This window comes from Capra hircus, chromosome 17 (genome assembly GCF_001704415.2).
Source record: "Capra hircus breed San Clemente chromosome 17, ASM170441v1, whole genome shotgun sequence".
NCBI lineage: Eukaryota > Metazoa > Chordata > Mammalia > Artiodactyla > Bovidae > Capra > Capra hircus.
In genome coordinates, this window is record NC_030824.1 from 20,884,845 (window position 1) to 20,905,826 (window position 20,982).

General features: G+C 46.0%; 1 protein-coding gene across 1 annotated transcript in view; it reads left to right on the forward strand.

Annotated features, from left to right (window-relative positions):
• Window positions 1-20,982, forward strand: part of TMEM132B (transmembrane protein 132B) — a 396,200-nt gene that overhangs the window by 368,781 nt on the left and 6,437 nt on the right. Inside the window, exons 6-8 of the mRNA XM_005691512.3 lie at window positions 15,246-15,451; window positions 17,372-17,642; window positions 20,174-20,365. Coding sequence (XP_005691569.2) covers window positions 15,246-15,451; window positions 17,372-17,642; window positions 20,174-20,365 — 669 coding nt within the window. The remainder of the gene's footprint in view (window positions 1-15,245; window positions 15,452-17,371; window positions 17,643-20,173; window positions 20,366-20,982) is intronic.

Genomic DNA, 20,982 nt, shown 5'->3' on the forward strand with positions numbered 1-20,982 from the left:
GCTTGAGTCAAGCCTTCGGGAAGTTAAATCCTTTCTAAGGGGAGGCGTCTTCTGGGCCTCTGTCGTCTTGCCGAGTCGTCTTCTTTGCATGCCCGTACGCTGAGTCGCCTCACATGTGTCCAGCTCTTGGTGACCCCATAGACCTGTAGCCCGCCAGGCTCCCCTGTCCATGGGATTCTCCAAGCAAGAATACTGGAGTGCGTTGCCATGCCCTCCTCCAGGGGATCTTCCTGACCCAGGGATCAGACCTGTGTCTCTCATGTCTCCTGCTTTGGGAGGTGGGTTCTTTACCACTAGTACCATCTGGAAAGCCCCATCGTCTTTGACTCCCTAGCTGGTTTGTCTCAGGACCCTCCCCTGGGTGTGCTCACATACCTTAGTCAAGATGGATTTCATTGCAAAGGCATATGGGAGGAAAATAGCAAGACTTACTATGGTCTGACACCCCCTGCCTTTTTGACCCTGCGAAGACTTTTTTCACAGGTATAACATCTCCCTTGCCCCAGGCCTGGAAAATGTATTACCTCTTGATCTCCTAACAGGGTCTGGCTCCTCTCTTTTGTACCCAATGTCTGGTTATCCACCCTATTCCTGTTGTCGTTTCTTGTATAGAAGTGCAGATCTTGAAATGTAGACAAGAGTCCAGTCATAAGAAGGTAACTCGGAGCCCATTTGTCTCTTACCTCAAGAAATGTAAACAGGGGACTGGTAGTGAGTGTCCAACCTGGAGCCCATCTTTTTCTCACCCCAGGAGGTGTGAACAGGAGGCCAGTTGTAAATATCTAGCTGAGAGCTTATCTATCTCGTCTCACTATCATTTGTATCAGGATGTCCTTAGGCCAAAAGTCATAAGATGATAGTGCTTGGGTGCTCAGTCAGTGTCTGACTGTGACCCCATGGACTGTAGCCCTCCAGGCTCCTCTGTCCATGGGATTCTCCCAGGCAAGAATACTGGAGTGGGTTACCATTTCCTTCTCCAGGGGATCTTCCCAACCTAGAGACTGAACCTGAGTCTCCAGCATTGACAGGTGGATTCTTTAGCACTGAGCTACCTGGGAATCCCATAAAATGATAGGCTTTGAGGCAAATACAGTCCCCAAGACAAGCCCCTACACAGAGTCAAGTACTTTTAAAATGTATTCTTAGATGTCAACATTCAAACATTAGTAAATTTCACTGAACCCTGGATCTCCCATTTCTCTTTCAAAGTCAGAGGATCTCTGCACACAGCCCTGACATTCCCGCATGGCAGCGGAAGGCTCAGGGAAGTGGGAGCTAACCCCTTTGAGCAGAGTTTGGGGTGCTCCCTCTAGTTTTTCACAATCCCCGAGTTTTCTGTCTTTCAGAGAAGACCTCCTTTCCTCGTTTATGTCACCTCCCTGGGCCCAGAGGGATTGGGTTGTTGCAACCCCCATCAGCCTCCACAGAAGCTCCATCATCCCAGGCTAGTCGTGCTGAAAAAAAAAAGAAAAAAGGGTGAATTATATGGGTAAACTGAATTCTATTACAAATATCTTAGATAAATAAGTTGTATTAAATGAGATATATTAGACCAATGTATTAGATGCAATTATTATAATTTATTGCTCACATAGGTAGAGGTTTTCATGAGGCAGAGTCATTTAAGAACAGCTGTAATTTTGCCACGGGGGCTACTTCTGTGTTTTGTTGCCAGTCTGGAAATTTTTATATCCAGGATTTTAATCAGCCCGTGTCATACTGGCAAGGACTCCGAGTTGATCAAGGGGATGAATTCCAGGGACTTCTGTGCTACCTAGGCATTGCTGTGCTTTACCCCTCCCTCTGTGACTGGCTCAGCCTGGCTAGGCTCTGAGTCGCCGGTCCCTCTCTGAAAATCTCCTCTGAGAAGTCTGGATACCCAGCCTTTCCTTGGCAGCGCTGAGCCAGTCCTGTCTTTGCCAGATCTTAGGCTGGGCCTTTCAACCTCCGTCTTTTCCATATTCAGATTTTGGAGGAATTGGTGATGAGGTCATTGTTGGCATTTTCTTTTTCCCTTCCCCTGGAGTCTCAGAGACTTAAAAAGAAACAAGAAAAACCTCTCAACTACTTGTCATACCTTGAGTCCCCAATTCACAGCATGCTTTGATACAAAAGTTTCTCAGGGAAATTTTCAGAAGTACTTTCAAAATCAGCTTGGAAAACACAAACCCTGCAGATTTCTCATTCCCCTGAGAATATGCTTATCCTGCCAAAATGCCTTTCTTTTATGTGACTAATTGCTGTGCAAACCCCGGACACCTAAGCTTGTGACTCCAGCCTGTGTGCCAATGGAACCTCTTTCAGGGTGCTTCTCTCCACCAGGTTCAGTGTCTGCTGTCCGAGCTGGTTCAGGAGGCTGAGCAGCACCATATGCTGGGCTCTTACCAGATAAACAGCTCTTCATCCCTCCCGGGCCACCGTTTGATGCACAGGAAGCACTTGGATCTTTTCCTAAACTTACAAGCGTTGGTGGTGCTTTGAAAAATCTCCCAATGTCGATAGCTACAAAGCTAAAATAAAAACATTCCCCAGAAAAGCGTATGCTAAACTTTACAACAAACCATAATCTTGGGCCTAATTTGCTGTTGTGGTTTTGATAAGCGGCACAATTTTGGAAGCACTTGTCTGTCAAGGTAGAATCAAACCTTGTCGAATACGCTTCAGATGGGGATTTTTTTCTCCTAGTGGAAAAGAGCCAGAATTTTGTTATTTCTTCATGGAAGCGGCCTGACTAGCAGAATGCAGTCATTGAGTGGTGATGCTTGACTGATGAGGGGGAAGATGAAGTTGGATGGAAGTGAGTGTCAGCTTTAAAAAAATGCATGAAGTAAAAAGTCTCAAGTTAAGTTTTATTTGGGGCAAAATGACGACTGTAGCTCGGGAGATAGCACCTTAGATAGCTCTGAGAAACTGCTCCAAAGAGGCGGGGTGCAGGGGGAGGTCAAAATCACCAGTGTGACTTTGGTGAAGGGGGTACACATGCAATCAAACACACATTTTTTTTAGAAGGTTGTAGGTAGTCATGAGGAACAGTCATCACCATGAAAGATTCTAGTGCTTTTCTAGATATGAGGAGGTACAAGAATTAGGCTCATAAAATTGGCTCCTGAAAAATATCTAACTATCAGACCTGTCCTGCCAGTTTTTCCCCCAAATACAGAGTGCCTCATTTCTGCTCTCCACCCTGAACTCCTTTCAGGGGTGTTGAATATTGGCAACAGCATGATTTAATACTTGTAGAGGTGGATGGCGGGCTTCCCAGGTGACGCTAGTGGTAAAAGAACCTGCCTGCCAATGCAGGAGACATAAGAGACTTGGGTTTGATCCCAGGGTCAGGAAGATCCCCTGGAGGAGGGCATGGCAACCCGCTCCAGTATTCTTGCCTGGAGAATCCCATGGACAGAGGAGCCTAGTGGGCGCAGGGTTGCACAGAGTCAGACGTGACTGAAGTGACTTAGCAAGCACACACAGAGGTGGATGGTACGTACTGTTGGCAAGTACCAATTTGCAGTTGACAGGGCATCAATGGGTCTGCAGTGGAGGAGCGTCCTGGGCATCTTGGATGAAGGTGAGCGGAAGGTTGGTGAACCTGAAGCAACCAGCGAGGCCTGAGCATCTTGTAAACACCATACAAATCTTACTGTCCTAACAGTCACTGTTGCTGACAGTATTTTGCACAGGCATCTCTCTTCTCCACTCATGCCTTCTCAAGGGCAGGGACTCTTGGGTTTGCTTTGTGTCCTCAGAGCCCTGCTTGGACCTCAGTGCATATCATCACTGAGTTGTAACCTCAGACTCACTGCGAGCTCTCTGTGCCTTTGAGATGGATCCTCATCCTCCCCAGACTGCAGAGTTGCATTCTCTGAGGTCTCTGTAGCACTAAGACTTTAAGATTCTGTAAGGAGGAGTGTGTTTCAGATGAGCTGGGAAGTGAAATGGTCTCCATTCTGCCCACACTGGCTCCGAGATCTGCCCTTGCTGGGAGGACCGGATAATCAGTCAGTTCTGGGCTGGGCGCTGGGCACACTGCTTTGGAGGGATGAAGAACTGACATGTCCCAGCCGTGATCTGACTAGGAAAATGAGATTGATCTGCATGAAAAGAGGATTAATAAGAATAAATGAGTCTGAGAGCAAAGCCTCATGATCAGACCTTGACAGTGAATGAGTCTCCTTAGAGTGGAGGCTTTCAGTGTGGTGCTGGACGTGATGGATGGATGGGGAGAGGCTCACAAGACCTGCCCATTACTGTTGTATGATATGAGCAGATATGAGCAGAGCACTTCATCTCTCATTTATTCTGCACAGTTCTTGTACATCTACAAGGTACTGGGCTCTGTGCCGTGAGCCTGGGCTGCAGAGAATTGAGTAAGGCAGCATGCCTGTCCTCAAAAGACTTGCTTTATGATCTCAGAGGCAGAGAAGTAAGCATTCATATATTAACTCATAATCTACAAATGTACATATGTATACATACAGAAGATTACTCGAGTCAGAATCCATGGACTTGTCTCCTGGAAATCTTCATGAGAATAATTTGACTTTGCATATTCATTTTTTTTGGCCCTAGAGGTAAAGAAGCCGCCTGCCAATGCAGGAGACATAAGAGATGTGGGTTCTATTTTTGGGTCAGGAAGATCTCCCTTGGAGAAGGAAATGGAAATCCACTCCAGTATTCTTGCCCGGGGCATTGCATTTACGAGGGAGCCTGGCAGGCTATGTAGTCCATAGGGTCGCAAAGAGTCAGACATGACTGAAGTGACTTAGCACTCTTTCATTTTTTTATAATAGTTGACAGAATGATGTATAAACATGCACCATTGGCAGTGGACTGCTACATGATTTCAGTTCTGATGTTTGGTTTTTTTTGGTGGTGGTGGTAGGGTTGCTGCACCACATGGCTTGTGGGATCTCAGTTCCCCACCCAGGGATTGAACCCAGGCCCTTGGGCAGTGAAAGCAGTGAGTCTTAACCACCTGACCATCAGGGAATTCCAGTTCTGATGTTTGGATTTGTGTTCATGATTGTACAGTGGGCCCAAAGGCCATGGAACTGTAGCACATGAATAGTTTAGCTCCTGAGAATTCGATTTCATGTTGGAATTCTCCAGGCAAGAATACTGGAGTGGGTTGCCATTCCTTTCTCCAGGGGATATTCCTGACCCAGGGATTGAACCAGAGTCTCATGCGTTGCAGGCAGATCCTTCACCATCTGAGCCACTGGGGAGAGCCCCACAATTATATGCATTTGGCCCCAGATAACATCGTGTGCTTACCTTCACATATGTCCATATACACATATATGGGTAGAAATTGTGCATCTTTTAATCTGATTACCTTCGTTACTCTGCCTGGTCATGTATTCATCAGCATATACTGGCATAACCTGCGGGGTACACAAGCACAATGGTAAGGGTCTCCACATCTTCCAGAGATGTGTGATGCCTTCCTCTGGTGGCTAAGCAAATCAGTGGTGATGGTGTCACTGACCTCTGGCCTTCAGGAAGGCATTAGAGACTGAATTATGGCCACCGAGAAACCCTTGGCTGATAAAATGTTATAAGAACTGGGAGACACATTTACAAAAAGTGAAGGTGGTAATAGTACACAGAGAGAACCAGCACACTATAAATTGCTCAAGGGCTCTGGGCAGAGAGTTAAATATGCATATACTGCCCATCGGTGCAATTATATGCTATATATATACACACACACGTGTGTGTATCTCATATGCATACATGTTACTGTGCATATTCTTTATATTAAAAATCATAACTCCTGTGCCAGTGAATGAAAATAGGGATTTTATTGTGTAATACTGGTTAGTTGCAATTTTGCTTCAGTTAACGTTAAAACCCAACTGCCACTTGTGTGAGTCATTAAGAAAAGAATGAGGTATTTTATAGGCAAATGCTCTATTAGAGCCAGGTGAAGGCCAATTGATAAAACGGATGAAGGAGCAGAAACTCAGATCAAGTTACCTGTTCAGAGTCACACAGTGCTATTAAGCCCAATTCAGTAATGTTCTAGGGGGGAAAAAAGATGATCAAGACGGTATGTTTACTTACTGAAGGGAAGGGATAGACCGTTATGATTCAGAGAAGTGGATGCCTCTGACCAAAGAAAGTCTGGCGTAGCCTGGGAAAGCCCTGGGGACGGGAGCACTGTTATGTCCTAGAGCAGCAGTCCCCAGCATTTTTGGCACCAGGGACCAGTTTTGTGGAAGACAATTTTTCCACAGACTAGAGGGTGGGGGAAGGATTGAAGGCAGGAGGAGAAAGAAACTACAGAGGATGAGATAGTTGGATGGCATCACCGACTCAATGGACATGAGTCTGAGTAAACTCCGGGAGTTGGTGATGGGCAGGGAGGCCTGGCGTGTTACAGTCCATGGGGTTGCAAAGAGTCGCACACGACTGAGCGACTGAACGGAACTGAGGGGCTGGGGAGAGATGGTTTCAGGGTGATTCAAGCACATTACGTTTATTGTGCACTTTATTTCTATTCTCACTTCACCAGCTCCACCCCAGATCATCAGGCATTAGATCCCAAAGGCTGCAAACCCCATCCTAGAGCTTTTTTCTTTCTGGGGGGAAAAAAAAAAAAAGTTTGTCTTTTTTATTATTTTTTTTAATGGTTGCACTGTGGGATCTTAGTTCCTTGGTGGCGCTAGTCGTTAAGAACCCGCCTGCCAATGCAGGAGACATAACAGATTTGGTCCCTGGGTCGGGAAGATCTCCTCGAGAAGGAAATGGCAACCCACTCCAGTATCTTCCCTGGAAATTTCCATGGACAGTTGAGCCCGGTGGGCTACAATCCATGGGGTCACAAAGCGTTGGACACAGCTGAGCACAAGCATGAAGTTCCCCAGCCAGGGATTGAACCTGGGCCCTCAGCAATGAGAGCATGCAGTTCCGACCATTGGACTGCGAGGGAATTCCCCGTTCTAGAGCATCTTACTGTATAAATCTTACTGGATGAACTTTAATGAGGTAACTTAGTCATCACAAGCACATAGCTCTTTGCAAGAGTCATGATGCAGGCCTCTTTTTAATAAAGCAGCTTAAATTTAACTCAAACTGATTACTTTAGATACAACAGAATCCCTTAAGGGCTCTGAATGGCAGTTTTTATTACACTTTGGCCTGAAGACTGAGACTTTTGTCTTGTAGAGGAAACAGAGGATATGGGAGTGTGTAAAGTTTCCGCTGGGGCTGCTGTTCCCCTCCTGAGCCAGACACAAGAGATGCCCCGGGGCCACTGCTGGCTCTTCCCTAAGTAGCTGATGGAATTCAGAGCAAGCCAGTGGGTACAAGCTCCCATGTGTTTACAGGCTATAAAAGCTCAAACCTCTCACACGAGCCCCTACCGGGCCTTTCTTAAAGTCAGTACAATTTGTCACTTGGATTCTTTTTTCTAGCTTATATGACATCTAGCAGAGTCTGCCCTGGGGAAGCAAACACTTCATTTCTCTTTCTCCCTGTGGGCACGTGTCTTTCTCTAGACTACAGGTTAGTTTGTAGCCCTGCATCAGCAGTTCTCTGATGTGTTTGAGAAAAGTTTTTATTTTTTCTACATTTTTTTTTGATGAGGACCATTTTTAAAGTCTTTATTGAATTTGTTGCAATACTGTTTCTGTTTTGTGTTCTAGTTTTTTGGCCCAGAGGCATGTAGAGTCTTAGCTCCCTGACCAGAGATGGAACCTTCCACCTGCATTGGAAGGCACAGTTTTAACCACCGACGGCCAGGGAAGTGCCGAGAAAAGTTTTTAATTTGCAGTTTGGTAACTGGGAGAAGTGCTCTTTTCAGCTGACTACATCTCTGAACTGAAACTGGAATGTGGCTGACATGATTTTGATTTTGATTTTTATCAAGCAGAGGATAAGCCAGGCTCCTTATTCTTGATTTTATAAGTAATTCTTTAAGTGAAAGCTAAGAATGAACTGAATATAGAGAGGGGATCAGTGGTTACTACAGGAGGTATTTGACCAAAAGAAAAGGACAGCATCAGGTCAGAACATGTCGCTTGGGACCCTGGCCCTCCATTACTGGCTAGATGACCTAACTGAGGTTTAGTCTCCTCATCTGTAAAATGGGTAGAGGATCACTTTCCCACAATACCCAAGTGCAGGATTTTTTTCAGATTAAGGGCCAATTTTTATGGGATCCCACCAGCATTTTATGAAAAGTGAAGGAATAGAATGGACTGGAATGAAATGGCACAGGGCAAAGTGGAGTGAAATAGAATGGGATGGGATGGAACAGAGCAGAAAATTCTAACTGGGCTGTCATCACTGTTTTTCTTTTTTTTAATATTTATGTTTATTTAGTTATTTTTTTGCCTGTGCCAGGTCTTAGCTGCGGATATTGGATCTTCGACCTTCATTGCAGCATGCAGAACCTTTAGTTGTGGCATGTCGTATCTAGTTCCCTGTCCAGGGATCAAACCCAGGCCCCTGCCTTGCGGCAATGAGTCTTAGCCCTTGGACTGCCAGGAAGTCCTGTCATCACTGTTTTCTTATCTTGTTTGATTTTCCTTTTAAGCCTATCTTGCTATCTGATTTTGAGTATAATCTTGCTAGCATGTGAAAAGAGTGCAACTGTATGATAATTTGAACATTCTTTGGCATTACCTTTTTTGGGGATTGAAATGAAAACTGACGTTTTCCAGTCCTGTGGCCACTGCTGAGTTTTCCAAATTTGCCGGCATAGTGAGTGCAGCACTTTAAGAGCATCATCTTTTAGGATTTGAAATAGCTCAGCTGGAATCCCATCACCTCCGCTAGCTTTGCTCATAGTAATGCTTCCTAAGGCCCACTTGACTTCACTCTCCAGGATGTCTGGCTCTAGGTGAGTGATCACACCGTCGTGGTTATCTGGATCATTAAGACCTTTACTGTACAGTTCTTCTGTTTATTCTTGACACCTCTCCTTAATCTCTTCCACTTCTGTTAGGTCCTTGCTTTTTCTGTCCTTTATTGTGCCCATATTTGCACCAAATGTTCCCTTGGTATCTCCAGTTTTCTTGAAGAGATCTCTAGTATTGCATTTATATCTATGTGTGTCAAGTTTGTCTGTCTCCTCCACTGGATGGTCAGCTCCGTAAGAGTAGGGACTGTAAAAAATAAATAAATAAATAAATAAAAATAAATTAAAAAAAAAAAAAGAAGAGTAAGGACTGTATTTTTATCACTCTATCCTCAGCGCCTAGGACAGTTCCTGGGTCTTCGCTGACATTAAATACATATTTATCAAATGAATGAATGATTTATCCTTATTTTACACATGAGAGGTCTGTGACAGAGAAAAGCAATGTCAAACTACAGTGGGTCTCCGAGCTTGCTCTCTCCATCCTCCATTGATAGGATGGGAGGGTGTACGAGCTGGAAATTTCAGGTACCCTCGAGTTTACCAATGGGGCATCCAAGCCTGGAGATGGAAAGTGACTTATTCAGTGTCCTGAGGGGAAGAGTTGGATGAAGACCCAGGTTACTGGCCTTCAGTCTGAGGCACCGAACTGCTGTTTGCACCTCCCTCACCCTGGACTTGAGCACTAACTATCAAGCTAGTCTGAACTAATCCATGCTGTTGCTGCTGCTGCTAAGTCGCTTCAGTCATGTTCGACCCTGTGCGACCCCATAGATGGCAGCCCACCAGGCTCCCCCGTCCCTGAGATTCTCCAGGCAAGAACACTGGAGTGGGTTGCCATTTCCTTCTCCAATGCATGAAAGTGAAAAGTGAAAGTGAAGTCGCTCAGTCGTGTCCGACTCTTAGTGACCTCATGGACTACAGCCTACCAGGCTCCTCCATGGGATTTTCCAGGCAAGAGTACTGGAGTGGGTTGCCATTGCCTTCTCCGGAACTAATCCATACCTCCAGCTTAATGACACATCACTGGTGGCTTGGAGCCAGTGTGGAGGGAGTGATGGGCTCAAAAGGGGCACCAAGGATCTTTGGGGATGGTGGAAGTATTCTGTGTCTGAGTGTGGCAGTGGTTTCATGGTGCACGCACCACCCAACTCATCCAGCTGTACCCTCTAAATGGATACTGTGCATTGAACTTAAATTACACCTCAGTGAGGGTCATAAAAAAGTCCCAGTGTGTGTATTGAGGTCTCGCCTTTCCCAGTCAGGCCCTCCTTCTATGGGCTGTATGATGAGGGTAACACACACTCTGAGGAACCCTGTGCCCCCATTCAGAGGACCTCTGCCCCGTCACCAGCTGCAATCCCTGCAGGAGGTGCCTGTCCTGGGCCTTACTTTCCCCATCTGTAATGTAGGGACAAAACACTTCATGAACAGGGTATTCAGAGGAATCAATGGCTATCATCCTATGTAAAGTTCTAAAAAAAACAATGCATGATGCCAGTAAGCACTCAATACATGATAGCTATTGGTTTTCTTTTTTTGTATTTCTTGGAGATATAAACCCTCAAGGTCAAATAAATATTTTTTGAGTACCCGCTGTTCCTGTGGGTTTCATAATGCACTTGCTCAACTTGGTAATAAATACAGAATGTTTAATTTGATGACAGTTGAATTGAAAGATGTTTTTTTCTTTACATGCTTCCTTTTTTCCTATCTTCATATGGAATTCAGCATTTATTATGATTTGTGAAACATATTCTTTTATTATATAGCTTTCCCTCCATTACTCAGATCTTTTTATTCTTCAGTAATGTGCACACATAACATATATTTATAAAATTAGAATGCGTGTGTCCATATAATTTTAACTCCATCATTTTTCACTAAATATTATTTGCTGATTATATTTCCCTTTCCTTAAATTTTATTTAAATTTATTATATGATTCCACATGTTTCATTTGTGTGCACTGTTATTTATTGAACTAGGCATTTCATACAGAATATTTTTTACTTTCACTATAAACAGCACTGCAGAAGGCACCCTTTAATTTTATTCAGCTTAAACAAACACCGTTTACACTTCTTACACTGCTGTTGCCAAGTTGTCGAGGAAGTAGACGGCAGCCATTACTCTTGACTGTGTGACTTTTTTTTCTTTCTAACTCATTTCTCCATGTTGGGGGAGAGGTCAGGAGGGAAGCCCTATAGTCTCTGTGGTGTAGACGCAGATACATCAACTGTGGCAGACTCAGAGGGAGGGTGCTGATACACAGACTCAGTTCTTGCTTCTTTTCTAAATAGAAAACGAAACCAATGATGTATCTTACAAGATACCCAAAGGAAAGCTATTTACGCCGTGTTTGCCCCTATTACTCTAAAGTACTGTAACTGCAGAAGTGTGATTTGACAGTAGAGCGGTGAACCTCTAGAGGCAGCCTTCCTGCGATGACATTGACAAGCCATCTGGCCCATGCTCACAGAGTAACGTGGCACGAGCCGTCAATTTCCGTCTTCACATTCCCGTCCCCAGCTCTTACATTAGAATACACAGCATTTGGTGTTGCTTCAGGGCCTCAGAGAGCCCTGGGGGTATCCTTACGGTGAGTGGTAGGAACCTGACTCTGATCCTTACCTTGCAGTGTCTGTCTGTCTGTCTGCTTCCCCAACACACATGCCTCTACAATGTGACATGACACAGAGATCTCCCTTTCAGTTCCTAGCCCAAAGGCCAAACTCATTGCTGGAAATCCAAATTTATCAGATTTTTTACCTCAACTCCCTGAGTATTTGGACTAGGTTTCTTCTACTTGTCTGCCTCCTCTCATGATATCCTTAATGTGATAACCTGGTGTATACCACCTCATCCCCCTTCTTATCCAGATTCAGGCTACTCATGGAGCAGAGGAATGAATGGGACCTGGAGGAAACTGGTGACATAGTCACGTTGAACATCTAGTTATTGGACACTTGCTATCTGTCATCTCTGTGCTAGAAGCAGAGACACAGCAGATGAGAGGAGACAAGCCCATGGCCTCAAGCAGGTTACTTTCAGGTGGAGAGCAGGGATAAGAAACAAGTGAAAAATAGCCAGGAGCATTCAGAGAGTGATAAATATTGAAAAGTAAATTATAAAACACAACACAGAGGAATCCAGAGTAACTAACATGGTGTGGTACTCCGTCGCTCAGTCGCGTTCGACTCTGTGCGACCCCATGGGCTGTAGCTTGCCGGGCTCCTCTGTCCCGGGATTTTTCAGGCAAGAGCACTGGAATGGGTTGCCATTTCCTTTTCCAGGAGATCTTCCTGACCCAAGGATGGAACCCACATCTCCTGTTGTGTCTCCTGCTTTGTCACGTGGGTTCTTTACCGCTGAGCCACCAAGGAAGCCCTGTTCTTATGATTGGCTGGACAGAAAAGAGGAAGGTGTGTGTGTGTGTGTGTGTGTGTGTGTGTGTGCATGTGTGTGATGGGGCAGGGGTGCTGGTGTGTGTCTGGGTGGCCCAAGACAGTAGTTCTATCTGCCTCAGATGTGAATGGCAAACAGATCTCAGTCATTCAGTCATGGGAAGGTGGTGCAAGGTGTTCAGTTGGGGATAAGTTCAGGAGAGCTCCAGGGAGAGAAGACCCATGACCCACGAGGGAAGAGCCTGTGCAGGGGCAGGGAGAGGAGTGCAAAGGGAGCCTGGAGAAGCTGCCAGTACCGTGTCCTTAGGTCTTGTAAGCTGTAATCAAGATTTTGGACTTTGTCCTGTGCAGCGAGGGAAGTCTCTAGAGGGAACTGGCGTGAGCAGGCAGAGGAAAGAGCAGGTGTCAGCAGTCCTGAGGGCTGGCTGGCATCGTTACACACATAGGCAAAGCCCTGGGAAGTGATGTTCCCTTTCTTGACACTGGATTCAGTCTCGGTCCAATGAAGGTCATGGCGCCTGCCACACGCAATTATTGTGGGGATTAATGCTTCCAGAGAAGAGGAAGAACCTCACAGCCAGTGAGTTCCTGTACCCATTAGAGATCCTTACTGCAATCAATTCTCATTATTTACACTAGCTATGTCCTATAAAGTCCCTGCAAACACTGAAATAACAAATACTAAACCATTCCTTCTAGAGGAAACACACACACATACGTGCATCTCACATAGGTTATAATAATCCTGCAGATTCAGGAGAGTTGAGGTCTATAGAGGGAGGGAGGTTGGGGAAAGTTCTAGCAATGGGTGAGGCCCACGTGAGCTGGGAGAAGGTGAGGGCAGAACCCTAATGCATCCATCGCAGCGTTCTTGTCAGTGAGGAACGCTGTTCTCTTGATAGGTCTGCTATTGCCACTGAGTCCAGGGATGTTTAGGGGTCTTATCGCATGTCTCCCACTGCAGTGCTCCGGAGGGAAGGCAGAAGTTTCTCTAAAACAGGCCTGCCACCCAAGGAAGGGCAGTTGGCTCAGCATTGTGTCTGCCTCACAGGATTTTAAAACAAAAACACAGCTCTCCACTCGTTTTTCTGCTTTAATTGAAAATCTTACTCTGGTTGCTCGCTTTATAGTCCTGGGCAAAACAATACAGATTTACGTCCCACACACATGCCTTAAAAGACAGCTGGTTTGCTTGGTTCATCATTTTTGTTCTCTCCTTTAGGAAGTAAAGCAGACAGAGAGAGATAGGCGAAGTGGATTATTTTACACTTTGAAGAGTGATGGAAATGTCTTTTCCGACTCCCACTGGAATTTCAGGGGGACAGACACATTAACTGCCACTTTCCACTGCCATCTCGGGGCAGAATTTTTGCTGCTCAGAGTAGTGGAGCCTGGAGGTCAGGGGACTCTGGAGGGCTAAGCTCTGAGAGGGTGGGAAGGCGCTCCCCGAATGAACTCAGCCTGATGCGCAGTTACCCATCAGTACCCCTGTTTATTGCTTTGTAACCCACGGTTGTCAGGTTAGTGTCGCTGCGGCTTCATCCCATCTTCCTATTACTGGCCTTGCTTAGTTCTGCTCAAAGATTCCCAGAGATATCAGTGACATGGTGAGGTGGCAATGACAGGGGCCTGTGTCTGTGATTCTGATGTAAGAATGGAAGCATCATTTTAGTTATTTTCTCCTCAGTCTGATTTCACGCCACCGTGAACCAAGCTCATCTTTTCCTTCTTGTGGAAGCAAATGCACATTGATGTCCTTTTTCTAGGGGGAGAGGACAGGTGGTGATAATTCATCCCAAACAACGTGGAGGTTTGCTCTTAGAGTTTGCACCTTTACACTGATGGCATTGCTCTGGGCCGTTCACCTGGTCACACGGAGGAAGCAGTTGGACCTGTGCCCTGGGGCTGGGAAGGGAGGCTGGGTCGCAGGTACTGATTCAGGTGAGGAAAAGAAGGTCATGAGTGAGCCTTCACTTGTGGCTTGGGAAACAGGCCTCTTGGGGGCACTCCAGGTGAGCTGGGGACCACTGCCAGCAGGCCAGTATCCCTAAAAGTAGTGTGTGACCTTGAGCCAGCACCGCATCACATGGCTGGCCTCGGGTTCTTCATCTGTAAAATGAAGGTTGCAGGCCCCAGCAGTTGTGTGATTCTGTGCTAAACTGATTGTTGCTTTTGTGTCTTCTGCCCATAAAGTGATGATCTCCCCCTCCCCATCCAGATATGTAAAAGACATTCATTCTTCTGATGGTCTAGGCAAGAAAGCCATCAACATTTTCCTTGCTTCTCTGGAAGATGTGAAGTGCCGCGGGGGCTTACGTTGTCTGATACCTAACCTGCGAATGCATTGTGTTAAAAGGGTGCCTGCCCCACGTGCTGAGTCAGAAGTCCATAGCAGAATGCCACATCCTCATCTCCATCCTGTAAAATTAATGCAAAATGTAATGGGGCAAAAATAGTTGTATCCATATTTCTGATGCATTTCATGAGTGTATTTCTACAAGGGTCTTAATCTAGTGCAAAGCTCTCTTGATTTTTCTCAGAAAAAAAAAAAATCCCTTTTACGGCTCAAATGAAGTGTTGTTTTAGTAACATATGGATACCTTTTAAACATCTTCAGATACAGCACTTATGCTGCATCTGGGGTTTGATTAGTGGTGGTTTGAGTACATAAAAGGAGGTGAGGAAAAGGAAAAAAACACACAGAAAAGGCAACAAAGGTTATGGAACGCCATTAAATTATGTTTATGGTTTTACTTGTCAGTAGTTTGTAATACAGAATGGTTTTCCTGGAGTCCATTTGTCAGTATTGTCACCAATTAGTGCCTACAAATTACCTTTTGTTCAAGCCACGTTCTCCTGGTTGTCTTGGGGCCACACAGATAAGAGCTGTTGTGGTTCATGAGCTTTTACTGTCAGGTTGCACATGTGCTTTTTCTGCTGATGCATCTGGCGATTCTGTCCCCTCCACCAAGGTCTCCAACGGCTGTGATTCAGTTTTTGTGAATGGGAAGGAGATGAAGAGCAAAGTGGACACGATCGTGAACTTCACCCACCAGCACTTCACCTCCCAGTTAGAGGTCACGGTCTGGGTGCCCAGACTCCCCCTGCAGGTTGAGATCTCGGACACGGAGCTGAGCCAGATCAAAGGATGGAGGATCCCAGTGGCCTCCAATCGAAGGTGAGGAACTAAGGGTGAGGGGGTGACCCTCAGAGGGGGCTGTGGATCTGAGGCTCCTGGGGCTCAGCTCTGAGGCAAAACGTCCTCAGGGACTGAGGCTCCAGCAAAACTGCATCTACAGCGGGTACTAATGGGAACAGAGTTAAGATGGATCTGACTTGGGTCCTTACTCTGACAGGTGGAAATTGTAATGGGGTGATATAGTAAGCCCTCTACATACGAACCCTCGTGTTGTGAACTTTCACAGATGCCAATGCACGTTCGCGTAGTCCCGTCCCATAAACTAGTTCACGTGTCCGGCATGCGCTGTCACACGGGCACATCTCCTACGAGTGGCTGTGCTTTTGTGTACTGTACAGAGTACAGTAGTACAGGGTCTTTGTTTCAAGCCCAGGATGTCCGGAAGTGAGCATAAAAGCAGTGGTGACATAGCTGATATTGTTAAGGAGCCAGCTGTTGTACTGCACTACTGTACTTTTCAAGGTCCTGTGCTGCAAGATTAAAAATATTTTCTTTATTTTCTGTTTGTTTTTATGAACTATTTGCATGAAAAGTGTTATAAACCTATTACGGCAAGCTACTCTAAAGCCCGTTGTGTTAGTTGCGTACCTAGGCTATCATAGTTGGACTTACAAACGAATTGTACTTAAATGAATGCACGCTTGGAGCGGAACTCATTCTTATGTAGTGGGTTTACTGCCATATTATCTACCTCACAGAATAGTTGCTAGGATTCAATAAAATGATGCAACGCATAAGAAGCACACAGCACAAGGCCTGGCTTGGGCAAGAGCTCTATTCCCCGCTGCCCTAGTGTTCTTTCCTGCATTATCCATTCTCAGTTTCCTGCTTGAAAATTCAACCATCCTTAGTGGAGCACAGTGCAGTGGCTAAGCTGTGAACTCTGGAATAAGGTCACTAAGTTTTCACTCTGGCTTTTCCGTGTTTGGGTTTCTCTGGTGGCTCAGATCGTAAAGAATCCGCCTATAATGTGGAGGACCTGGGCTCGATCCCTGGGTTGGGAAGATCCCCTGGAGAAGGGAATGGCTACCCACCCCAGTGTTCTTGCCTGGAGAGTTCTATGGACAGAGGAGCCTGGCCGGCTACAGCCAGCCCATGGGGTTGCAAAGAGTCAGACGCAACTGAGCGACTTTCACTTTCCCGTGTATAGCCGTGCGACCTTGGTCAGGTTTTTTAACTTCTCTCTTCCTATTTCTTCATCTACAAGTTGGAGATGACAGTAGAGTGTCTGAATAGAGTTGTTCCAAGAATTCAGTGAAGTGATACACCCTGCAGCAGTCAGAACTCTAGAGATAGCATTTATTCACTTTACAGGAGCAGGTAAGGCAGGACCCGGCACGTATTCCAACTCAGGACATATGAGCCTCTGCCCCTCCCTCCCCTGACACAAGACCCAGCCCACCGAGGGCCCTGCAGACCAGTCAGCAGCCACCAAGCCAGGTCCTCTCACGAGGGACGCCGGACAGGTTCATCTTGAGGGGAAGTTTGTGGAGTAGCGAAGCCAGAGAAGGTTTCTCAGGGCAGGTCATGGGCAGGCAAGTGGAGGAGAACTCGTGTCAGGACAGGGGGAAGGGCCGGGGCGCCGAGGAAGGAGGAGAAGTCAGGATGCGCGTGTCAGACGTGTTTCAGTTTTGTTAGCAGCTGGGCCTGGGCGGGGCTGATCCCCAGCCCTGGGCGAGTGAGGCAGGGCCGTGGCAGCACATGTGACGCTCAGTGACCACCACACAGGGTCCGGGAGTAACGAAGCAGCAGGTGGCGGGTGACCGCTGGTGAGCACTCTGGCAGGAAGGAAATCCAGTTCACACGAAGCATCACAGTCATGGGGAATCTGGACAAGGAGGTAGGGGAGACCCTTCTTCACCAGGATGACGTTGGCTCTGCTCTGTGTGTGTGTCCCAGGCCCACCCGAGACAGCGAAGACGAGGAGGATGAGGAGAAGAAGGGGAGAGGGTGCTCGCTGCAGTACCAGCACGCCCTCGTGCGCGTCCTCACCCAGTTCGTGGCTGAGTCCCCTGACTCGGGTCAGCTGAGCTACATGCTGGGCCCTGACTGGCAGTTTGACATCACCGACCTCGTGATGGATTTCATGAAGGTGGAAGAGCCGAGAATCGCTCAGATACAGGATGGCAGGACCCTGGTGGGCCGGGAGCCGGGCATCACCACCGTGCAGGTACAGGCACCCAGCACTCGCCACCTGCCCCAACCCTGGTCTGTGTTGATAAGTGTCCAGGCAGATGCTGGAGGATAGCGTGTGTGTGCGTGCATCAAAGACTTATGAGCAGTGATAGAGGGTTTGTCAATTCTAACAGTTCAAACTCAAATTAAATTTTGTGTTACTTTTTTTTTTTAAAAGATGCTTCCCTGATAGTCCAGCAGTTAGTGGTTAAGAATCTACCTTGCAGTTCAAGAAACATGGATTCAATCCCTGGACAAGGAACTGGAATTCCAGTAGAATTGAAACAACTAAGCCTGTGGGCTCCAGAGTCCGCTAGCCACAACTAGAGAGTCCGTGTGCCCCAACGAAAGATCCCACATGATGCAACTAAGACCCCATGCAACTAACTAAATAAATGAATACTTTTATAAAAGACAATAGAATTCATAAAAATTCACAGAACAATTGAAAGATATAAAGTAATGATAATAAAATTATGTTGTATTTTCCCCCAAAAGGTCAAAGTCATTTTCAAATCTTATTGTCTAGAGTAGCAAATAAAAACCTTGAATAATAATCAAAGAAAAATGTTTGCCTTTTAGAGAGCTGAGAAAAAATATCTCATTCCTTTTACCGAAGCTAAATTTAACACACAGTCTAAGCAATCTTTCCCCTAATGTGATTCTTTATTTTTTATGTGTCACTAACAGAAGACAGTAGAACCTATGAAAGCTAGTTTTATTTTCCTCAACTTGAGCATTAACCATTTAGCTCTATTTTACCTTGAACAGTGGACACAAAAAAATTTTTTTAATGTATTGCACTAAAAATAATAAAAACCACTCTCCACTTTACTATAGTAACAGTAAGACTATTTCCTAGCCAGTGGACAGGATCATTCTGCAGAAAGAATGCAGCATATTTTTTAATAGCAAATTAGAAGGTTACTGCTCATAGTTCACAAAGTCAGATTTTTTGGGTGTTGCCCAAGTCAATTTTTGACAAAGCTGGATTCAGTGTTGTATTCTGCATCACTCTTTCGTTGCTGTGTAACAAATCAGCCAAACATATCCCAGCATGAAGCACCGCTAATTTATTAACTCAGAGTTCTGAATGTTGGGAGTCCAGTTGAGCTTGGGGTACCAAGTCAGGGTACTGCAAGGCTGCAGTCACAGTATGGGTCAGGCTGGGCTCATGTGGGTCTTTGAAGAAGTGTTGCAAGACTGAGGACTCTGCTTCCCTGTGGACTTTCAGCCAGAGGTCATTCTCTTCTCCTAGAGGTCACCTGCATCCCTCCTTATGGAACAGATCCACCACCAGATTCTCACTCTTTGAATCTGACTTTCTCTTCTACCAGTCAGGGAGAAAGTGCTCTGATTTTAAAGGCTCGTGTGATTCCATGAGACCCACCTGGCTAACCTAGTATGGTCTCCCTATTTTAAGACCAACTGTGCCATATCCTATAACAGAGTTGGGAGGGTGATTTCTCATCATATTCACAGGTTTGAGAGATTGGACAGAACGTCTTTGGGGGGATAGGTCTAGAAATTCTATCCACTAGATATAACTCTTCATTTGATATTCACCCCTGATTGCGAGGGCTTCTCTGATGGCACAGTGGTAAAGAATCTGTCTGCCAATGGAGGAGACTAGGGTCTGGTCCCTGGATTGGAAAGATCCCCTGGAGAAGGAAATGGCAACCCACTCCAGTATTCTTACCTGGGAAATCCCATGGACAGAGGAGCCTGGTGGGCTACAGTCCATGGGGTCACAAGAGTTGGATAAGACTTAGTGGCTAAACCACCGCCACTACCTGCTTGCAAGCTAGATGGTAAATTAAGAAAAATGGTTTCTTAGGAGAGTAAGATTCTCCTTCCCACTTTGCTCACCTGGCTTATCCAGTGATGACACGGCAGCCCACACACTGGTGATCACTGGTCCATGCGTATGTGTGTTAGTCACTCAGTCGTGTCCGACTCTTTGGGACTCCATGCACTGTAGCCCGCCAGGCTCCTCTGTCCATGGAATTCTCCAGGCAAGAATACTGGAGTGGGTTGCCATTCCCTTCTCCAGGGGTGAGTGATCCATAGTGAACAGCTAATGCTCACTGGAAGGAGTAGGAGTAGAAAGAGATGGCCGAGCACCAACCTTTGAAAGAGCTTTTACTGCAATTCTGCCATTTTCACAACTAAGTATTATTTGTTGGAAAAATGTCAGTCTTTGGTGCCTAGTACCAAGGTAGGCAATTTTTAGTTATTGCCTCTAAATTAAATCAAGCTTAAAAAAATATAGTACTGTTATCATGATATGAATCAAAGGAAAGAAGTGGGCCGGGATGATATTTGTACTTAAAACTCCTTCACTTGGAAAGCGTAATTGAACAGGATCATGACTTGGCACGCACACATTCATGACTTGCTCACATACACAATTTCGCTACATACAGTCACGTCACAGGAAACTAGGAGAACACTTTGGGGGGAGCATCAGCTCAGGAGTTTCGAATGGTGTAATGCAGACACTGAGGCTTCCCACTGACTCTACAGGTCCTGTCGCCTCTCTCTGACTCCATCCTGGCTGAAAAAACCGTGACCGTCCTGGATGACCGGGTCACTATCGTGGACCTGGGTGTGCAGCTGGTGGCCGGCTTGTCTCTTTCCCTGCAGCCTCACAGGTTGGACAAAAGAGCCATCGTCTCAACAGCAGCTGCCCAGGATGTTCTTCAAGCCCCACAGCAGGTAAGATTCCAGAGTCCTTTTGTTGCTGGACGATTGGGACCGCTTCTTTCTCTGTCACATCTTGCAAAGGAGATAAATAGAGCACTCATAACTGGGACTGGTGATTCTTGAAGCTGCTTCCTATTTCTTATCCAATCTGTCCTATCTCCGAGAAAAGTACTCAATGTCTTAGACCCATTTTCCTTGTATGTTCTTCTTGCTTTAGAGCAGCCTTACCTGTTTTAGACACAGTCTGCTGCTAGACCATGACCAAGGGCTCCCATATTCTTACTTTTGCCCAAGCAGGTGCCTATTGACATTGGAAATTTCATTTCAGCTACTTGAATAAGCATGGCATCCAGTCGCCACTGTTGACAATGATTGCCAACTTTCACACTCTCCCCCTCTTTAAACTTTGACGTGTCATTGATAAAGATACCAGGGCACTGTGCCTTTCAAGCAAACTCGTCTCAGGAGGCATCCTTCCATAAGCATGTCCAGCCAGGGCATGTTTTGCTCTGTCAGCACTGGCTTCCTAATAAGGAAAGTTCAAAGCAATATTCTCTTGAGCAGGCGCCCAATTCGTTGCACCTGAATTTGATTCAGATAAATTGTTTGATCTTTCAGAATGTTTTTAG